Below are 22,806 nucleotides of genomic sequence, written 5' to 3'. Positions count from 1 at the left end.
ACTCACCTCAGTAAGGAATGTTTTAATTTTAATTCCAGAGTAAAGAGCTGTAGCAGTTTCTTCCTTTGCCAGTTTCTTGAGAATGCTCCTCAAAAAGCTGTTTTGCAGTGTAAGGAAAGCTACCAAAATTCCTCTAGAAATCACTGTGTTCTCTTCATTTATTTTTGAGGTAGGATTATAAATAACCCCAAGCCGACTACGAACACTTGTTTTCTGCAAATCACATTTATAGGTTAGGAAGTCCAGTATCTCATGTATCCTTTTATAGTTCAACATATTTTCTCATCTGTAGTATGTTCACTACCTTTGACTATCAGTCTTCCTATGATGACTGTACTGAATGTGATAAATCACTAAAACAGCTTGAAAAACAATCATTTTATTAACTCTACTTATTTCACCACTTTGCATAAGAACTTGTTTTTTTTTCTTGAGATACAATTGGATTTATTTTTTTCATGTTTATAGCAGCTTTATTCATAACAAAGCAACAAGATGTCTTTCAATGGGTGAATGGATAAAAAAACTGATACACTCATACAATGGAAGACTATTCAATGAAACAAGAAATGATCTATCAAGCCACAAACAGATATCCTTAAAAGGATATTGCTAAGTGAAAAATGCTAACCTGGAAAGACTATGTGCTGTATGATTTCAAATATATGACAGTCCAAAAAGGGAAAATTTATGAAGTCAGTTAAAAATATCAGTATTTGCCAGGAGGGCAAGGTAAGGGTGATAAGCTAGGAAGGAAAGAGCAGGTGAAGCATAGGAGATTTTTAGGACAGTGAATCTACTCTGTATGATACATAATGATATATATATGTTATATTCAAAACCCACAGAATAACACAAAAAGAAAATCTTAATGTAAGTAATAAAGTATCAATCTTCATTAATCAGTTTTTCCAAATGGATCAAAATAATAAAGTATCAATATTCATTAATCAATTTTAACAAATGGATTATACTAATACATGATGTACCCAAGACAGGAAGCTGTAGCAAGGGGATCAGGCCTGTGGAAACACTTTGTACTTTCTGATCAATTTTTCTGTAAACCTAAAACTAAAAAGCACTATACTACTTTTTTAAAAATGTGAAATACTGGGTCTGTGGTTGTGGCTCAGCGGTAGAGTGCCTGTCTACCACGTGCAAGGCCCTGGGTTCAATCCTCAGCACCACATATAAATAAATAATAAAGGTATTGTATCCAACTACAACTAAAAAATAAATATTAAAAAATGTTAAATACTTGTATTTTATATCTACCACAGCTCTGTTTAATAATCAGACTTGAATAATCAAGGAACTACACTCATATTCCCCTTAAATCTTTTCTTCATTGTGTCTCAGAGACTACTGCCTGAGAAAAAGAATGCTGGGGATGCTGCTCTTATACAGATATAGTTGTTTGCTTAGTCTTTTTTACAGTTTTAAATCTTCCTCTAGCTCTTCTTCCAGCCATTTTCTAAGGATAATATACTGTGTGATGACCTGATGGTGTGTCTCTGGCCTTTCCAGTTCTATCCAGAATTCAAAAGTTAAGATATGCTATGAAATTAAGACACTTTTGGCAGGCTGAAGTTTGTGAGTGTAACTACTCATGTAAACTCCCAACTCTTTTCTACAGCTACCTTGAAAGCAAACTTGGGAAATTTGCAAATTTATTAGAATATGATGTTTGGCCATCAGCCTAGATTCTTTTGTGGAGTAATAGAGTGACGTCGGTTGGTAGTTTTGACTTTTTTCAAAGTGAAGACTTGTGGTCAATACAACGTTTAAACTTTGTGTGGTGAAACAATACACATAAAATACGCAAAAATTAGAACTTGAATTACACCATCATAAAACTACCACCTAATGAATAAAGCACTGTCAATAACCCTAAGACACCCCTTAGATTCCATCATTACACCATTTCACTTTTCTGAAGACAACCACTATCCTGTCATACATGCTAACATTCTTGTTATTCTTTATAATTTATTCCCCAAGTTTGCATCATAAACATGGAATCTATTTTGAAACCCATCTAAATAGAATTTATAAAGTATGTAATATTTTGTTCTCTTCCTGCTCAATATATGCGAGTCATCAATATTGTTTTCTGCTGCTGTAGTTATTTTTGGTATCTGCAGAATTCCCTGGTATGAATATAATAGTCTTTACTGTTGCTGGACATTTGAGCATCTTCCAATTTAGAGCACTACAGATAGAATATGGATAGCCTTAATTTTAGAAGCAAAGTTTTCAAAACAGTTGTAGTTTCCAATCTCACTAGTAACATGTAAGTGTTCCAATGCCTCACAGACTCAAACATTTGTATTGCCAAAGTTTCTAATTTCAATTATTTTGGTGCTTAGGTAAAGATATCTCATCAGTGCTTTAACTTGTTTTTCCCTCATCACTAATAATATCAAACATCCTTTAATATGTTTATTGGTTCTTTTCTGATTTGGTCAATATTTTGCCAGTTTTTACTGTATTTTTTCCCCCTAACATGCAGGAGTTTGACTTTTAAATATTCAGTGTTTTTGATCACAGATATCTTCTTCCATTCTGTGGGTTATTTTGTACTCCATGGGTGGTGTATTTTGACAAAAAACAGTGCCTTAGTGTATACTAGTTCAATTTACTGATATTTTAACTGATAGCTACTGGGTTTTGTGTCCTGTTTAAGAACTATTTCCCTACTCTCCAGTCATAAACACACATTATCTTCAAAATAATCTATTGTTTTGCATTTTACATTTAGATCTTAGAGATTCCATTTGAATCAGTTTTTGTATAGATGTCAAAGGTGGGTTTCAAAGATCACCTTTAGGGTTCTACAAGGCTAACATCATCATAAACTAAATGTGAATATATATATATATATATATATATATATATGGCTCTGTTTTTTTCTATCGCTCTATTTTTCTGTCCACAAGAGCAAACTGTATTCAATTATATAGTTCCATAGGTCTTGTGAAGTAATTATCCCTCCTTTTGCTTAAGGAGAGTATTTTAGCGAACATAGGTCCTCTGAATCTCTACAAGTTTGCAAATCAGCTTGACAATTTCCATACTGCAGAGATTCCTACTGGCATAGCAATAAAGCCATATATCAATTATAGGAAAAGTGGCATCTTTACAATATTGAGACTTTCAATGAAAGATTATGGCAAATCACCCATTAATGTAGAAATTCATTTTTTATCTCAAAAGGTTTTAACATACTTCAATAAAACCATTTATTCCTAATATTTGATATTTTTATATCACTGTAAATTGTATCTTTATTTAACTTGTACTTGTTTCTTGCCATTCAGAATTTTTAATGCATATTTACTTATTTTTTAATTTTTTACTTACATATTACAGAAGAATGCGTTACAATTCTTATTACACACCTAGAGCACAATTTTTCGTATCTCTGATTGTATACACAGTATATTCACACCAATTCGTGTCTTCATATATGTATTTTAGATAATAATGTCCATCACTAATTCTTGTATACTGAGCTGGTACAGCACTACTAAGTTAAATTGAAAAATTCTAATAATTTTTATAAAAGTATATGCATTTTCTGTGTAAACAATTTACAAAAAAATGAGCTTTCTTAGGATTTTCATACTGTTTATTACTTAAAATTTTTTTATCTATGGTCATGAAAAGAAGTGCTTTAACCTTCCATTCTTTATTGTCCTTTTAGGCATTTTGTTTGAAGTAGTGCTAGCTAGTAGAAGTAAGTGTGTTAGACTGATGTTTGGTACAATTCACTACTATTATCATATGGGAGTTTTCTGCTTTGGAACACTTAAATTACAGGTTAAATTTTTTTGATAATGTATCTTTTGATTAGTTTAATCAGGTATCTTATTAACTACTATAGTCTTGTAAAGGAGGAAATTTTGCCTTGGTGAATTTTAACTGCTACATGTTTGTCTTACTTTTCTTGACTTTTATCTATCTACACTTATTTATTTAGAATAATGACAGTGGAATGCATTACAATTCTTATTACACATATATACCACAATTTTTCATATCTCTGTTTGTATATAAAGTATGTTGACACCCAATTCGTGTCTTCATATATGTACTTTGGATAATGATGTCTATCACATTCCACCATCTTTTTATTTTATAGAAGTTTAAGTTGCTGCTGCGTTTTAAAAAAATTAAGTGCTTAATTTGTTGCATCCTCTTTTTCAAATGCAGACAACAGATTTATATATTCACCCAGGTTTAATGTCATTTAAAGTATCACTGATTTCAAATTATTTTTAAATGTGCATTTTTATGCACAGGTAATATAGAAATATTTAATTTCTAAAAACAGATATATTCCAATTTTTTTGGCTACTGATCTCCGATTATACTGAGAATATACTTACTACAATTTCAATCCTTTAAAATTAAGATTTGCTTCAAAGCCCAGCATCTACAAATGTTTCTTAAATGTTACATTTTTGCTTTTTAAGAATATAGACTGCATTGCTTACATTATCACTATCCATTATGTCAACTTTGATAATTCTGTCATTCTTCTACATGCCCTATCGATTTTGTATACTTGTTCAACTTGTTACCTAAAGAGGTGTAATAAAATTTCATGACTTGGGCTGGGGATGTGGCTCAAGCGGTAACACGCTCGCCTGGCATGCACGGGGTGCTGGGTTCAATCCTCAGCACCACATAAAATAAAGATGTTGTGTCCACCGAAAACTGAAAAATAAATATTAAAAAATTCTCTTTAAAAAAAAATTCATGACTCATGGGTTTGTCCGATTCTCAATGAGATTTGGTCAAATTTTACTTTATATTCTTTGAGCCTAGGTTAAGATGTAAATTATTTTGCTGAAAATGCTTTTCTATAGGAAAAAAATTATGCAGAAAATACACATTACATTCCAGCCACTGAAATGACTTGGATTCAATGAGACCCTATTAATAACAAGTACTGTGAGTGCCTAGATCTGGTTTTCTAACTACCATTTCCACTAAAAGAAGTCAATTCTGGAAAGGGGATAATTGTAGATCATGGCAAGGAGTACACAAGGTAAGAAAGGGAAAACTTTTTAGAAAGCAAGAAAAGTGTCCAGAGATTACTTTGGGGAGTTGGTGTTAAAAGGACATAGGAATCAGCTTAAAGGGTCTTGCTAGTCAAAATAGGCTCTGTAGTTATCAAAAAGATAACTAAGTGAATGACTGAAGTACATTGAAAAAAAATTCCATGAACCAAATGATACTTGAAAATTTTAAAAAATTATTTCTCATCAATACAAGAAATAACTACACCACTCTTTCTCTGAAAACTGGTTACTCAATATAAAGAATTTCCCGAGTTCTCAGGAAGAATTTCATCATTTTTGGTTGATGAAGGAAAGAAAAATAATTTCAGAATACCAGCTAATAAAAGTAGAATACTATTTCTTTAGTAATAAAAAGAAAATAATACATTCAAGAATGTTCTGTCAATACATCCCAAAAGCCTTAAAAGTTTGTGGGCAAGATGTTATTCACTTGGTATAAAAATAGTACTTGGTAGATTAATTCTTATGTGAAGAAGGAAAAACCACGTTTACATGGTAGGGACTTGCTATATCCACTTTGCACTTTAAATGTACCACTTACAACATGACTTTTTAAAACATGTATATTTTTTCAGTTGTGCCTTTATTCATTTACTTATATGTAGTGCAGAGAATTGAACCCAGTGCTTCACACATGTGAGGCAAGCACTCTACCACTGAGCCACAACCCCAGCCCATATGGTTTCTTAATGTGATGCTGCATGAAGAACACAGCATCACCTATGTCTTCTTGCCAAAAATGTTGAGGTTGAATCTGTGCTAACAAAAAATAATTTCCAGTATAGAGGAAATGTAGGTTTATTAGAACTACTTGAAATAATATAAGGAAATAATCAGAAAAAGCAGAATGTGAGATTTTTCTACAATGACTTTGGTCTCTTTTCCCCTTTAATCAGTGGAAAAAGTGGTAAGATTGTTCTACAATAAAAATCGAATGAAATGTACTAATGAAATGCACTGTTAGAAAACTGGATCCTGGCTTAAAAGGGAAAAAAAAATTCTTAACCAGGGGAAACTGTTTTAAATTTCTTCTTTTTGTCTACTTCCAAGAGTAAATTTACTGAAGATTTAGTACTAACAATATGATAGTGGTATTGGGGTTATATAGAGGAATATACTTATTCTTTAGAAAATGCATGAAGTACGAAGAGATGATATGCTAATTTCTATAAATTAAAAATGGTCTAGACTATCACCTCCCCCTTCTCTCCAGATAGATTAAACAAATAAGGCAAGATATTAATTCTTAAGTCTAGGTGTTAGGTATATCAGTGTCCATTATATTAGTTTTTAAAATTTTGTATACCAGTGAAAGAAAACATGGCCTCTATAAACTGCACCCAGGATGTCAAAAGAAGAGACTCAAGTGAGAAAAGCATAAATTAAAAATAAGTTGTTTGAAAATAAAAATGAAAGTCAAAAATAGCACTAGAAAGAGTAAAAATAAGACCTATCCCCCAAATAAGTCAGTTAATAAACTAGTTCATGAGCAGTAGCCTGCAACTATAATCCATAGATCAAATCTTGCTTGCAGCCTGTTTATTTTTTTGTTACTGGGGATTGAAACCAGGGGCACTTAACCACTGAGCCATATTCCTAGCACCCTCCCCACCTTTTTGAGACAGGATCTCACTAAGTTGCTTAGGGTCTTGCCAGGTTGCTGAGGCTGTTTTCAAACTTGCAATCCTCCTTCCTCAGCCTCCTAAGTTGCTGGGATTACAGATGTGTGCCACTGCATCTGGCTTGGAGCCTGTTTTAAGTGGTCCTCTGGTCAAAATGTTATAATTTAAAGGGTTGTTAAAAGTAAAGAGTAGTATGTGATGAAGGCTACATATAGCATGCAAAACTGAAAACCTTTATAACCTGGCCTTTGACAAGAGTTTGTTGACCTCTGGATGACAAGTAAGAATCTTTATTTCAGAGTGCAGAAGAAATGACAAGATGAAAAGCATACGAAATATTTTTCAATTTTATTTAAAAATAAAATTGAAAAAATTATTATAAAAGTAAAGTTAGGGGAAAACGTGTTTGCTGCTGCAAATGAGAAAGGCTGTGTATTTTTTGAAGAAAACAAAAACTATCAATACTTAGAAATACTATTTCCTTTAATTCTAAAGGGGAAAAAAAACCTACATAAAAGTATTCAGATTTCTCTACAATAAAAATAGAAAAGATCAGGTCTGAGGTTGTGGCTCAGAAGCAGATGGCTCCCATAGCATGCCTGAGACACTGGGTTAGATCCTTAGCACCACATAAAAATATTGTGTCCACCTATAACTAATTCTGATCAATAACTAGAAAGCAACAATGAACATATTCACACTTAAAAGGCCAGAAAATATGCACTCTCAATAAATTATTTCAAAAAATATAACTGATGGCTCCAACAAAAAATTTACTTTCATAAAAATAAAGTTGTAGTATTACAAGGTATGAACAAAAAAATTAGTAAAAAACAGTTAAATTTGTAGTTTCTTATAAAAGCTATTGGGGGAAGTCTGGTGGACATTCTCTCTGGTAGAACAATCTTATAATTGGTAAAAAATGTTAAGAAAACAATCATTAAAATCTCTGGAAGTTGTTCTCAAAGGCATAAAGCTTATAAAGAAAAACGTTTTCAGGAAAATACACTAAATGTCACAAACAACATACGAATCTGTGGCCTTTGAGCCACAACTGGCTTTCATCCTTTCTACCTCTGAGTTCCAAGTTACAGAGTTCAGCTTCAAGATGTAGGGGTTCCCTTTGTTTTCAGCTCCCAGTTTAGACTTACGCTCCATCCCAAAGGATAGGCAAGGTCTATGTTGCATAAACTCTTTACTTGAGGCAGTCCAGGTTAAGAGTGCTAGAGCTCCCTTCCCCCTACTTGCTGGGCAGAACCTCTGTACCAAGCATAGCCCACTGAATACACTAGGATTTCAATTGCCTCAGCACCAGCTCACTGATAGGGTAGAGGTCCCCACACAAAGAGGGGCAAACAAAGTTGACTAGCTATTACAATTCCCTTACTAATGTCCACTCATAGATCAAGGGCATTATGGAAGAAAAAGGCTGCCATTCCTCACTCAGTCTCATTGCAGTGGCACAGATGTTCTATCTGAGGAAAGAGAAGGACCCAAGGACAGAGCTCTATAGCTCTGACAATAGCTATTTTGATTATAGTGTAAAGCAGTTTATACCTAAGGGGCACTGTCAAAAATAATTGAGATCTTAGTGGAAAGCAATTAAGAAGGTGCTAGAAGGTACATGATACTAGTAGCAAGTAAAATGGCAGAGTAATCAGATTTTAGTAGAGAATTACAGAAAGAAATAGTAAAAAACTGTTCTAGTATCACTCATTTCTGAAGGTACAGAAGACTGCAATATATTCTATATTGGCTCCACTCAAGAAAAATCAGAACAGGGAATGAGGCAGATTTGAAAGCATTCCCTAAATCACAAGAAAATATGAAAAGATCAGAAGCCATTACTGGTTTAAGGGACTTAAGCAAAACCTCTGAATAAACATTACTGAACAAAAACCTACTCTGACTCAGGGTAACTCCTAGATAATAAGGCTTAAAAATACCACTAAACTTACTATGTGAAGTCTGGAAGCCTATGTTCATGCCAAAGGCCGAAGCTTCCTAGGAGTGATTACAAAAGTAAATTCTAAGATACTATTCCAAGGGTAAACATAGATCAAAAGAAATCACAAAATCCTTGAACTGAAACAAGTCTTCAAGTCACATACACACTTAATGGTAAAGGGTTATAGTAACTACGTGTGAGGACTTAAGCACAACCTGTGAAAAGTATCACAAATTATATATAATTATATGTGTGTATATACACACACACACACATACACACACACACTTACAAAATAAACAGAATTAAAACTTTAAAAATGACAAAAGGAATTTTAAAAGTCTGATAGTTCTAATATAGATAAACATTTTTTAAAAAAATATTTACTTTTTAGGTGTAGATGGACACAACACAATGCCTTTATTTTTATGTGGTGCTGAGGATCGAACCTGGGTCCCGCCCATGCTAGGTGAGCGCTCTACCGCTGAGCCACAATCCCAGCCCAAATATAGAAGTATTTTTAACTGTAAAAATCTCATGGTGATTTCAGTGATAAGATGTTGGAAATAATACAAGCTGAGATACAAAAATATTAATCTACCAAGTGCTCCTATGATTTGATGATAAAACCTTGACACCTATAAGCCTGGTATGATTTGGCACCTCATTTTTGTTACCTTATTTCTTGTCATCCCTCCTTGCTCACTGTGTTCTAGCTGCATGCTTTACCATCGTCCTACACTTAAGTATGTTCTTGCATTAGGACCCTTGCAAAGACAAGGCTCTCTACCAAGAATATACTTCTCCTTGGTGTTTAAATAGTTAATTCTTTCAATTCCTTTAAGTCATTGCTTAAATATCGCCATCTCACTGAGGCCTACTCTGCCAATTTTATGTAAAATTGTCTTTAGTCTGCAACCTGGTTCTGGACTGATTTTCTCCTTTCCATAGTACTTCCCAGCTTCTAACATCTAACTCAGCTTATTATATCTATTAGAGAGTATCTGCTTGACTACCTACCCCACCTCTGTTAGAATTTAAGCTGCACAAGGACACAGTCTTAGTTTTGTATACTAATTATATCCCCAGTAACTAAGTTGAATATTTACTAGATAAACGAATGTGCTATTAAATTTAGTACCACATATGCTAAAGACACTTGTTCAGATGCAAACAATGTATTCAGAAGAGAGGAAATATAATTGGCCAATCAATGAAATGCTCTGTGCCACTAGTTATAAAATAAATACAATTAAGAAGCTATCTAGGGGGCTGGGGATGTGGCTCAAGCGGTAGCTCGCTCGCCTGGCATGCGTGCGGCCCAGGTTCGATCCTCAGTACCACATACAAACAAAGATGTTGTGTCCGCCAATAACTAAAAAAAATAAATAAGTAAATATTAAAATTCTCTCTCTCCCCTCTCTCTCTTAAAAAAAAAAAAAAAAGAAGCTATCTAGGGGCTGGGGTTATAACTCTGTGGTAGAGTGCTCGCCTAGCATATGTGAGGGTTTGATCCTCAGCACCACACAAAAATAAAGGTATTGTGTCCACCTACAACTAAAAAAAAAAAATAAATAAATAAAAAAATTAGAAGCTATCAATGTTTTAAATTGGTAGAAAGAATTAGATAACAAAAATAAAGACTTAACATTGTGATGTCATAGCTGCTCTAAAACTGGAAATTAGCCACTTTAAAAGGACATTTGTTAAGAATTATTGAATATCTAAAAATGTTAACTACCCTTAGATTCAGGATGTTGAATGGGGGCAACATCTTTTTAGGACACTGATTTTTAGTACCCTATTCTAAGAGCTAATAAAAATACAGGAAAGTAATATATTCAAAGTTATTTATGACAGATTATCTATAGTAGCAAAAAACTTAAACCACCTGAATTCTCACTGTTATTATATAATTCCACATGGATAATTATGCATTCATTCAAATTCTTGTCAACATGAAATTTTTATTATTGGAAAACAATTTGGATAAAATTCTAAGTGATAATTTCAGCCATGTAAAAATGAACACACACACACACACACACACACACACACACACAGAGGCAAGAAATACACCTAAACATTAATAGACTGACTCTAAGTAATGGGTTCTATGACCTAAATACTTTTCTTCCTTGTATCTTTGCTGTTCTACACTTTCAATTTTCTGTAAGAAATGTGTAATATTCTCAAATTCAAGGGGAAAAAAACTTAAAATATCTGAGTAAAAATCAGAAAAACTACAGTGAAATGATGGTTTTATTATACAAAAGTTATTTCTTCAATTTTTCTATTTCTAACAGATAGCATTTGAGATTCAAAATTATCATTCTGCTGTCATGTATTATTGATTAGGATTAAAATATTTTAAAAATTATCCCTACTTTTCAAGATTAATGTACTTCATGTTATAATATTTTTAATTTATTGTTGTAAAGATACATTGATTTTTGAAAAGCTTCCATATAATGAAAATAAACATCTATCCTTTAAGAAGAAATTATAAAGATAGCACTTCTCAAAGTTACAGAAGCAGCAACCAAGTCAAATCAAAGTTATTTGTGATATATAATATAACTACTTAAGAAAGGCAGTTTGTAAGCTTCTCAGAGAACATGCTCTCAGAATTTCTCAGAATTAAGCAGAAGTTAATTTCTCCCTAAAGATTACAAACCACCTTATTTTGGAAATTTGCTGGTCTGCTGGTCACTGAGAAAAGCCCGCATGCATTCTGATATTGTCTAATATGATGTGAAAATCCTTCTATAAATGTTACGTTTTATTTAAGATATATTACTTATGCCTAATGTGGTAGCCAGCCTCCAAGATGGCCCCAATGATCTCCATCTCCAGGTATTCATGGCCTCATGTAGCACCTTCTCAAACTGAATAGAAGTGCTCTGTGTAACAAACAGATACAGTTTGTGGCTTTTAAGAGTACTTCATAAATTACATTGTGGCTGTCTTTGTCTCTATCACTCATTCTGGAGAAAGCTACTGTGCTGTGAAGATTTTAAGCAACACCAGAAAGAGGTCTATGTGGCAATGGAATAAAGTGCTCTGCTAACAGCCAGATAAAAACTCCTGCCAATAGGCAGGTAAGTGAGCCATCTTAGAAACTTGGCCTTCAGATGATGGCAACCAAAGCCATATCTTGACTGCATCCTCATGAGATGTGTGAGGACAGAGACAATTAGCCAAGTTGCTCCTGATTTCCTGAACCTCAGAAACAGGTGAGAACATAAATGTTCATTGTTTTAAGCTCTTAAATTATGGGGCCATATGTTATACAACAATAAATTTATGCTTAGCAATAATTTCACAAAATATTTTGGTTCCTATTTCTTATAAAGACAGGAATATGTTCCCTTAGAAATACAGGTAGTCATTAAAGAGTACATTTAAACAAACATAAAAATGAATCCAAGCATATTGGTTTACAATTATCTAATAATAAAAAACGAGATTGAGTTAAAGCTTAAAATATTTTGGGTAAAACAAGTTTACTCAGTTTTTCTTTAATAATCAGGGAGAAAGTGCTGTGTCATTACGTAACCAAAAAATTGCTATTACTAGCTACTACTGATAAAAAGCAGTACTGTGGTTACTGAGTCACTATTAGGCATGTATACATTGGATCATAAGGCTAACAGAGAATATATAGACCATGAGTCATGGAAGATATATGGGTTATCTTTTTCTGGGTAAGGTTACCTGTCTTACATGGAGATTGAATTCTTTAATTTCTTTAGTGCTGTGTTTTAATCAAGTTACAATGTATGCAAAGAGAAATAAAAATTTAATGCATGCTCTTCATATTGCTTTCTTGAAACTGCAATAAAGTACAATTTTTGTAGGAAGAATAGCTAACTCACCATGTGCTTTAATGCATTAAAAAGCAGTTTTCTCCCAGATGGTGTATCAAAATCAGCAATAATCCACAGAGTGACTGCAGAAATTACATCATCATCTGAAAGTTTCAAATAGTCAAGTAAAATTAATTCTTTCTAAAACTAAGAAAGTTTTCAATTAACACAAAATATCTTATTATTTCTGAAAAATGTGTGTATGTGGAATTATGTAATGTACATTTAGAAGTGCTAGTATAAAAGTGCTAGAAGAGTAGTTCATTGTAATCCTTTATATAAATACAGATACAAAAAAAAATTTTAAAGTCTTTCATGTGTAGTCCCTAAGGAACAGATGCGCACAATTCTTTTACCAATAGAGAAATTGTTTTATAGCTTTCATGATCCCAGTGTTGGCAAGTAAAATTGTCTTCTAGCTATATTTATTTTTAAAAATTGGTATTTATACCCCACCGTATCTGTAAAAACAAGACAGTCAAGTTTATCTAATAGATATAGAAAATATCTTATAATTCATTGATTTCTGGTTCTCATTTGCAAGGTCTAATTTGTATTTTTTTCCTATGTTGATGTAATTCTCTTTTCAGAAGAATTTCAAAATTTTAAGTCTATAGGAAGAATCCATTTTTAATTCTTTTGAATGATCGAATGGGTTATGATCATTAAATGGGTATAATTCCATCCACTGTTGGTATGTAACATCTGCAATGATAATTGTCTGGCCATAACTAAAACCACAGAAAAAATAATCCTTTAGATCAGTTCACCAATTTAAAATAAAAATTTGCTGTTCCTAAAACTTACTCCTGAATAGATTCAAAATTACAGTAATTACCATAGTCAGTGCTTTCTCAATCTACAAAAACTGACCTTGTTAATAAGGAAATACACAAAGGACAGCTCATTCCACTTGCTATCTTTAGAAACAAGAGTAGGGCACTAACACATTCTTTTCAAAGAATTCCAATATTGCCTTAATATAAGCCTTTCACTACCTTAACCAAATTGCATTATTTCTTCACACATTTACATAAACACAAATAAAAAGATTAGAGTCTAAGTTATTATTCCTTTAATTTGCAAGAGATTTAACCAAAAGGCATTACAATAGGCTTAGTCAGATGCCCAGAGGCATTTTTGAAATACAACCCAGAATCTGATCTTTGACTCCTTCTGCCTTTACTTGATATATTCAAGGGCACAGCATGCCATAATATGGAAATGCATTTTATTTGTTGGATTTCTTATAGACATATAACTTTCTGAACATAAAATCATGAAATCTGAAAGTAATCCAGGTGCCAATTTGGGCTCAGTCTATGGCATTCTTTTTATGTGGTGTTGAGGATCGAACCCAGGGCCTTGCATGTTCAAGCCAGGTGAGCAAGGTGAGCGCTCTACCACCTAGCCATAACCCCAGCCCCTCAGTCTATGGCATTCTTAAAAACTAATTGTGTAGACTTTTGATTTAAGTCTTTCATATGTTAAGTTCTTCCCCTTGCAACAGTTCTCTATCTTTAGGTCACTCCTATTGTTACAAAGTTACTTCTTACATATTGAAATACAAACCAGCCTTTCTTTAACTTATTAGCTCCCATTTTTATTTCCAAACAAAGCAGGCAGAAAAATAAAATAAGCCCTCCAAAACCAACAACAAAAAACCTGTACTAATTATCTCCATCTATATGAATATTTAATTGTACAACAACAAATCTGTGGTCTCAGTGAAGACTTCTTTAAGCTAAATCCTTATTTCCACAAATGTTACTGCACTGGTCTCTCATTTGGTTGTGATCCTAACCTAAGCCAAACATCCAGATTTTGTTTAACCACAGCACATAAAACTATTTTCTCCTCTATCTGGGAGCTGCACTTTTATTCATGCATTTTATCAGTTTATTGCTTTCTTAAAAAGGTGAAAATGGAATAGTTTACTTTAAAATAAGGCAAAAAGCCAAGATGAATATCTGTTGCATATATGCTTAGTTAGGATAAGAGGCACAATTTTCCCAGCACAATCCCTAAGTTGTAATAAATTATAAACTATCAAACTAAATCATGTTTTCCAGTCAAAAATATCAACATAATGTAAGTAACTAAAATGCTGTTTAAGAATAAATTTCATAAAATAAACATTACCTTCTTGAGTTAAATAATGCATGTTCTCTGCAATCACAGCACTTTTATCTTGTGAATCCAAGAAAAAGTAAGTAGAGAAATCTTCAATGGCAGTAGTTACTGAAAAATTTCACATTAAAGGTTCAATAATGAATTAATGAAATATTCACAGTAAGCATTTTTAGAATAGTATGTGAAGGGTTATTTTACCTGATGAAGATATTAAATTAAGATACTGAGGTTTAGTGTGCAAAATCAAAGAATTTATACGGGGTACAACATTATTCTTATCCATTAGAAAGTCCACTGCATTCATTTGATCATTCAATGTGCCCTATGATAACAAAAATATTATTTAAAAAATAAGCATATATATTAATATTTAAAAATTATACAGATAATTTGAATATTAGTCTAAAATAAATCAATAAATAGCATATAACTTAGGATTACTGGTAATAAACTTTCTTGTAAAAACTAGACTTGTGAATCAATTTTAAAATGTAATTATGCATAAGAAATTAATTTTTAAATCACTTAAATTATCAAAATGAAAATTTTTATACAATTAGCTTGACCATTAAAATTTTTAATAAGAAAATAACTTTTTAGATATCATTTACATAGTTCCTCTTAAATGTTTACTTACCATAAAAACATCTCTTTGTAAATATACAGATGCATCCATCATTCTGTGAAGAACAGCCATTTTTAGTTCTTTAATATTCATCTCTTCATGGTTAAAGGATTCACCATTATAAAGAGCTTGAGGTAAAGGACCCAGGCCAGTCATTTTATAAAAGTTTGCTCCAGCCTATTAATTAAACATCAGCGTCAAAAAATATGGCTGTTTGAAACAGAAAAAGGGACACTAGCACATTTTTATAGAAATATTTTTATTAAAAAATGTCAGTTTCACTAATCTTCTCTGTCCTTTTCAAATAATATGTAAAGGAAAGTCATTTATCTGCACAGAGGAGTCGGGAAACTTTCTGCAAAAGATCAGACTGTTAATAGTTTAGTCTTTGTAAGCCATCTGGTCTGTCACAATAACTCACCTTTGATATTACAGTGTATAAGCAGTCACAAGCAACACATGAACAAATGAGCAAGGCAGTGCCCTCAAAATAGTTCACAAAAACAAGCAGTGAGGCTTGCTGAACTCAATATAGACAATACTTATGTGCATTAGACTTAATTTATTCTTACATTCATTTATTCAGAAAACAATATTGAATCATGCCACCGGCAATTTGGATAGATTCAGTGAATACAGAGCTCAATGTCTTCCCTTATGGGTTTTGATACTGAAAGCAAAACAGTTATATCAAGGTTCCAAGAGGGTCCAGAAAAGCAGCATCTAACCAACCTTGAATATCGAGGGGAAGTTATCACAAAAGCCTTCTGTTAGAGACACTGAAAGCTTTAAGGGGTGAATAAGTTTGGAAGACTAAATGGAGAAAGATATTCTAAGTAAAGACAGCACAGTAAGGACTAGAAGGAAGTGAGAATACGGTATATTTAGGCAATGACAAGTGAATATGGGTGTGATATGAAGGGGAGAGCTGTTGGATAATGAAGTCAGAGAGCATACAATGAAGGTCCTCAATAGTTGGATTTAATTTACAAATGATACGTCATTCAACAATTCACTCATTTATATTTAATATTAAGTATTATGATTATTATTGTCAACATTCTCAAGAGTAGTCTAAGAAAGTAAGTACAAGTTGAATACAGCTTATTTGAAATGGGAAACAGAAGTATTTTGATTTTGGAATATCTTTAAAGACTTTACCAATTGAGCATCCTTAATCCAAAAACCTGAACTTAAAGAAATTCACAAATATCAGAAAATGTTTGAAAAAGTTTCAGATCTTGGAGCACTTCAGAGATCAGATTAGAGATGTTCAACTCATAGTACTATAATATGATGAAACAGAGATTAAATCACTTCCATGTGAAAAAGCTACTATATTTTAGAACCAGAATTTGTACCCATGTCTGTCTAACTAATATTCTGAACTATTAACCACAGCACTACAGTCCCCTTTTGCATTTGTTGGGCACCTGCTATATATTAGGCTTATGAATTTATATAAAAGGCATATAAACTCTATCCTAAAATACTTATAGTTTAATAGAGGAAAAGATGGATACACTAAAAACAAGTGTGAATATAGTATCTAGAGTACCATAGGGGTTATTTTGTAAATGCTATCAAGGAATAGTTTGTGAAAAAATATGTTTAGATTTGATTATTTTAAGAACACAATAGTGCCAGGTGCGGTGGCGCATGCCTGTAATCCCAGTGGGGCTTGGGAGGCTGAGGCAGGAGGGTTACAAGTCAAAGCCAGCCTCAGCAATAGTGAGGCCCTAAGCAACTCAGTGAGAGCTTGTCTCAAAAAAAAAAAAATGTACAAGAGGATCATATACTAGAGAGACTGGGTTGGAAGCTACTGCAGTAGTATAGGAAAGAAAAAGCAAGAGCCAGAACAAAAATTTATGGCAATAAATAGTTGAGATAATGATGTACTGTATGAAATATTTAATAGGTGGAACTGACCCAACTTCATGATCTATGTATATATATTTTTGGAGAATAAGAGGGAAAACATGTAGTTTAGAATGACTAGCAGGCTTCTAGCATAAGTAGTCTAGGTGAACAGTGATGAAATCTATCCTCTGTGGTAAGGCTTAAAGAAGGAACATAAGTTTGAGGTAATAAGGAAGATGATGGGCTTTGTTTTAGATCTTTTGGTTTTAGATGCTACTCTATGACTTCCAATTAGGCAATCTATCCATTCAAAAGCTTTAATTACCACAAATAAGCCAGTAACGAATTTTATACTTTAAGTCCATACCTCACTTCTGACCTATAGACACACATATCCAATTTCTTATTTCACATCTCCTCTGGAAGACAGAGACCTCAAGTATCTACACAAATCTGTTTCTCCTCCTCCACTCCTTTCCATTGTGGCAACAGTATCACATCTCTTCTAGTCAGCTATTCAACTGAACCTTGCTAACCATTCTTGACAATTTATCAACTTCTCTCTAACATACCCAATCCAGCAGCAGGCCTGTACTTGTACTTGCTAAATAACTTGAATATGTCCACTTTCTTCTGCCTCTACTTCTTGTAAGGCCTACTATCCCATCTTTCGTCTCTCCTCTGTGTTTCTTAATCTGTATCATCATGTACACTCCTACCCTTAAACAATCCATTTTCAACAATGGAGAAAGTTCTTTACAAAAAAATGCATGCCACTGTCACCTCACTATGACACCTCTGATAGCTTTCGTGTTTTTCACTGTTGCCAAAGTCTTCAATCATTTTGCATGTACATTAAACAGTTGAGTCCCTTTATTCACAGGTCTCACATCTGAGGATTCAACCAAATGCAGATTACAAAACATTGTGCCTGTACTGAAAATGTACAGATTTTTATTCATCATTTTCTTCTAAATACTGAATTACAACTATTCACATATAGTTTACATTACTTTAGGGATTATAAATAATGTAGAGATCATTTAAAGTTATGAAGGATTAGTTGCAGGGCATATGAAACTAGTATTCCATTTTATGTGAGTTGGATGTCCATGCATTTTGGTATCCATGTGAGATTTGGAAACCAATTCCCCATGGATACCAAGGGCCGACTATATTGTTTATAAGACATATGCAATCATGCTCCTTGTCTACTTTCTCAAGCCTCATCTTCTGAACTTCCCCCTAACACAAATGCAACACACATCTGCAATCTATATACGTAGCAGCAACAGCTTCTCTTAGTTCCCTCACAATTCAGGACCTCCAATCATTTCTGTCTGGAATGTAAATCAGTTACTTGTACTCTTTTGTCCAACTTTTTCTCTTGCTCAAGGACTAAGAGTATTCCTTATCCTTAGCTCTTAGAGTGTTTCTTTCATCCAACGTATTGCACATTTGGTAGGGCTCTACCAATGAAATCACATCCATCAATTTTAAGAATTCTTTATGCTATTTTTCTTTTTGTGAATTTATGTTGCTGCCTTTGCTTTTTCTGTTCTTTCAGAATCTTTTGGCTCAGTCTCCATTATTTACCTTTTATTTAAATTGACAAGAATTGTAAGTTTATGGTATACAATGTTTTGATATATGTATATATTGTGTAATAGCCAATTAATATATGCATCTCTTGAATAATTATCATTTGTTTTGGTGGTGAGAGGGACTTAAAATTTTTTTGATTTTTCAAGTACACATTATTGATATCCATTATAGTTACATAATGTATAACAGATTTTTTTTTTTAAATTTAAGCTTTGAACTCACTATCCTCCTGTCTCAGCCTTCCAAGCGGCTGAGATTACAGGCATGCACCACCATTTCCGGCATAATGTATAACAAATTTCTTACACTTATTCCTCTGGTCTAACTGAAATTTAATTTCCTTTGACCAGTCCTTCCACCCTCTAGCCTCTGTAACCCACCATTTTACTCTCTGTTCCTGCGAGTTCCACTGTTTCAGATTGCATGTATAAGATCATGGGATATTTGTCTTTCTGTGCCTGGTTAATTTTATTTAACATAATGTCCTAACTTACCTTTCTTTCATCATCATATATAGAATGAATTCCCAAAATATCCCAAATATTAGCCTGAGGAAATTCATTTTGTAGAATGCTCTTCACATTATCCACAGTGAGTATATTTTGATCCTTTGCTTTCTGGTACATCTGTGGAAAAAAATAATTTTTCTTTTTATAGTAATTGGTTTTCTTTAAAAAGATGTATAAAATACTTTTAAACGACTTACTTTAGAAATGGTTTATTTACATTCCTGATTGCTCTTCAGCAAATATCTTGACTAAATTTTCTTTGTACTTACACTCTTCTCCCAGTCTCAAACATTCTAAACACATATGCAGAATGCACGCTGTTACTTCTATTTTTTTTCTCATTTCTCTCTTTAATAAGTAGTTATAGATCCTTTACTATGACTCAGGTGCTCTTCTAGGCATGAAGAAAGAGGACCAACTTTCTCCAGGAGAGAAGACAAATCTAAGTGGATAATTAAGCCTGAAATGTAAATATGAACTCGGAGCTCATTAAGGATAGTTGGTCCCATTGTTTTGGGCCTGTGGTGAGGTAGTATATCATGGCAGGAGCATATGGCTAAGAAAATCACCTCACAGCAGCCAGGAAGTGAAGAAATATTGGAAGGGGCTGGATTTCCAATATTCCCTTCAAAGGTATGCCTGCAATGACCTAAAACCTCTCTATACCCAGACTTTTAGGCCCACATTCTGGGGACAAAACCTTGATACACATGGACTTTAGGGGACATCCCAGATCCAAATCACTGCATAGTATATTTACCATAATTCTGTATCACATTTTGGTAATTACCATACATTTTTATTATAATTTTAGTATTTTTTCTTTTAATTTTAGTCTTAATAGTTTTCCTCACTCTTGATACTAAAAGCAATTTGCTCAAGATTTTTATGAGATATTATAATTTATGTATTTTCTTTCCTAAAAAATATTCTTAGTTATAGATGGACACAATACTTTTATTTTTTATTTAATTTTATTTTTATGTGATGCTGAGGATTGGACCCAGTGCCTCACTAGGCAAGACTGTACCACTGAGCTATAAACCCCACCCCTCATGTATTTTCTTAAAAGTCGCATTCTATTAAAATTATTCTAAATTAGAGAAGTTAAATCATCTTAAGTACATATTCTCAGAAGATTGGCTCAACATGATTTCTCTACGGAATACTGAGAAACCAAAATTCTGATGTCACCAACATAGAAAAAATTTTTTTAGTATATTTGTTTTAGTTGTCATCGCACCGTTATTTATTTATTTAAATATTTTTTATAATAGATGGACACAATACCTTTATTTTATTTTTATGTGGTGCTGAGGATCGAACCCAGTGCCTCACACATGCGAGGCAAGAATTCTACCACTGAGCCATGGCCCCAGTCAATAACAGAAAAAGATTCCCACCTGTCAGTTTAGCCTGTATATATTCCTTCCTCATTTATTTCTCTCTTCTTCCTCCTACTTAAATATAACATATAGGTTGTACCACCCATTTAATCATGCTCTCTTAGGCAGCTATATTGAACCTACAGTTTCAAGTGTAATTTGGTTTTCCAAAAGATTATAATATTTTGCTTAACATGATAGTAGACGACTTAAAAGGCAAGAGATAGGCAAATATACCATCACCTGCAAATTAATGTCCAACACAAAAAGCTTACAGAATAGATATTTAATCCTGGTAATTAAGATTACATAGGTAAGTATAATCTATACATGTCTTCAGGATCCTCAATTTTGAATATCATAGGGATCCTTTTATAATAAAATAGTTGGATCTTAATAAAAGATCTAAGTCAATTCAACTAAGTTGCTTACAAACTTATAGTCCATAAGTTAGTAAAACTAATAAAGATATAAAACTGACACACATATCACGGCAGCATCTTATGAACTGTACTACAAAATAATTGACATGTAGATTGTTTCTATGCCTAGGATGGCAAAGTAATGAGGTATTTAGTGATTTCTCTGGGAGCTGCAGAAGTGGAGTAGGAAATGTATACACTTTGAAAATTTCTATTTGAACATGAGCCATCACCTATTATAATACTGGTTGATAAGCTAATGCCCAATGAATATAAAAGTTAATACAAGTTATTTTTAAGCTATAATTTGACTGTTCTTAATAACAATGCTCTTCAATACATTTATTTTTCCTTGATGAGCTGCAATAGTTTCAAGACTTCAATGATGAAACAATCTTCTATTATGCTATTCTCTCCTGATGAGGCTCTTACTCCTGATGAGGCTCTTACCAATTTGTGACTTTCCTTATACAATCTCTCTGGCAGACACAGTATCAATCTTCCCTTTTTCACACAATTTGCTGTCACTAAGTGATTTCTTCCTCCTCAGAAATTCTCAAACTATCAATATACTTTATCATATGGAATAGTTATCATTGCAATAATCTTTATATTAATGATTTTATTCAGAAACTAGTTCAATAATTCCCCAAATAATCATTTTTATTATGTTTTCCTCTAAGCACATATACAACTTTTTTTATGGGGGGGGTATCAGGGATTGAACTCGGGGGCACTCGACCACTGAGCCATATCCCCAGCCCTATTTTGTATTTTATTTAGAGACAGGGTCTCACTGAGTTGCTTAAGGCCTCACCACTGCTGAGGGTGGCTTTGAACTCACGATCCTCCTGTGTCAGCATCTTGAGCTGCTGGGATTACAGGTGTGCCTCACCATGCCTGGCTACATACAACTTTTAATGGCTAGGTAAGCTTAAAAAATTAATATATTTTGGCAGAGTCTCAGTTACCTAATTCATGAAGTTGGGACAATATTATGTACTTAATAGGGAGTTAGTTGCAGGGATTAAATTTATCATTGTATTTTCAGTTTTCAAGAATTTGAAGTGTTTTAATAATATAAGAAAATTATACATTCTGAAGAATTTTTATCTAGCGCATAAACTCACATGTACTATGGAAGCAAATGCTTCTGATAAACCTTTCTCTCCTGCAATATAGTTGAAAGCTCTCCAAAGAGCAACTCCAGCATCATTTGTTCCGTCAACTTTATCATCTGTATTAAGAATGAACACAAATCCAATTCTGGGAAAAGAAGATGAATAAGCAATGTCACAACTACCTTTGAACTAAAATAAACTACTATTTAAAAGTACTGGGCTACAACCTCTAAATGGAGGAAATGCATTAGTAGATAAGGGAAAAAGGAAAATTATTTGAAGGTCTGATTGTCATGTCTACCACCAAAATTCCCACAGCTACTGAATTCCTGCAAAATGTTAGATACTCTCTGATGGTGACATCAAATGACATTTTTCTGGCAAAAAAAAAGGTAAATGAATTCAATACAATTGCATAGAGCTGGGCCCTTCTATAAATTTCCAGAATGACCAGATTATTTTCTTGGGAAGGTAACAAGGTATACGAGATTATTAGGCAGCTTTGATTACAAGAGTCTATTGTAAAGGTATACCATACTTCACAACAAAGCCATGCTGTGCCAGGCATGGGAGCTACCTGATGTTCTGAATTCCACATTAATATTCTGTGTAACATA

General features: G+C 33.1%; 1 protein-coding gene across 1 annotated transcript in view; it reads right to left on the bottom strand.

Moving 5' to 3' along the window:
* Uggt2 (UDP-glucose glycoprotein glucosyltransferase 2) overlaps positions 1-22,806 on the bottom strand; it is a 166,528-nt gene that overhangs the window by 76,548 nt on the left and 67,174 nt on the right. The window contains exons 15-21 of the mRNA XM_026399575.2: positions 22,199-22,334; positions 19,247-19,378; positions 15,300-15,464; positions 14,861-14,984; positions 14,672-14,770; positions 12,539-12,633; positions 7-213 (exon numbers count right to left, since the gene is read on the bottom strand). Of these exons, the coding sequence (XP_026255360.2) occupies positions 7-213; positions 12,539-12,633; positions 14,672-14,770; positions 14,861-14,984; positions 15,300-15,464; positions 19,247-19,378; positions 22,199-22,334 (958 nt within the window). The remainder of the gene's footprint in view (positions 1-6; positions 214-12,538; positions 12,634-14,671; positions 14,771-14,860; positions 14,985-15,299; positions 15,465-19,246; positions 19,379-22,198; positions 22,335-22,806) is intronic.

The sequence above is a fragment of the Urocitellus parryii genome, chromosome 2 (assembly GCF_045843805.1).
Source record: "Urocitellus parryii isolate mUroPar1 chromosome 2, mUroPar1.hap1, whole genome shotgun sequence".
Classification (NCBI taxonomy): domain Eukaryota; kingdom Metazoa; phylum Chordata; class Mammalia; order Rodentia; family Sciuridae; genus Urocitellus; species Urocitellus parryii.
Note: the sequence above shows the minus strand (reverse complement) of the source record. Positions and strands in the feature narration are given on the sequence as shown.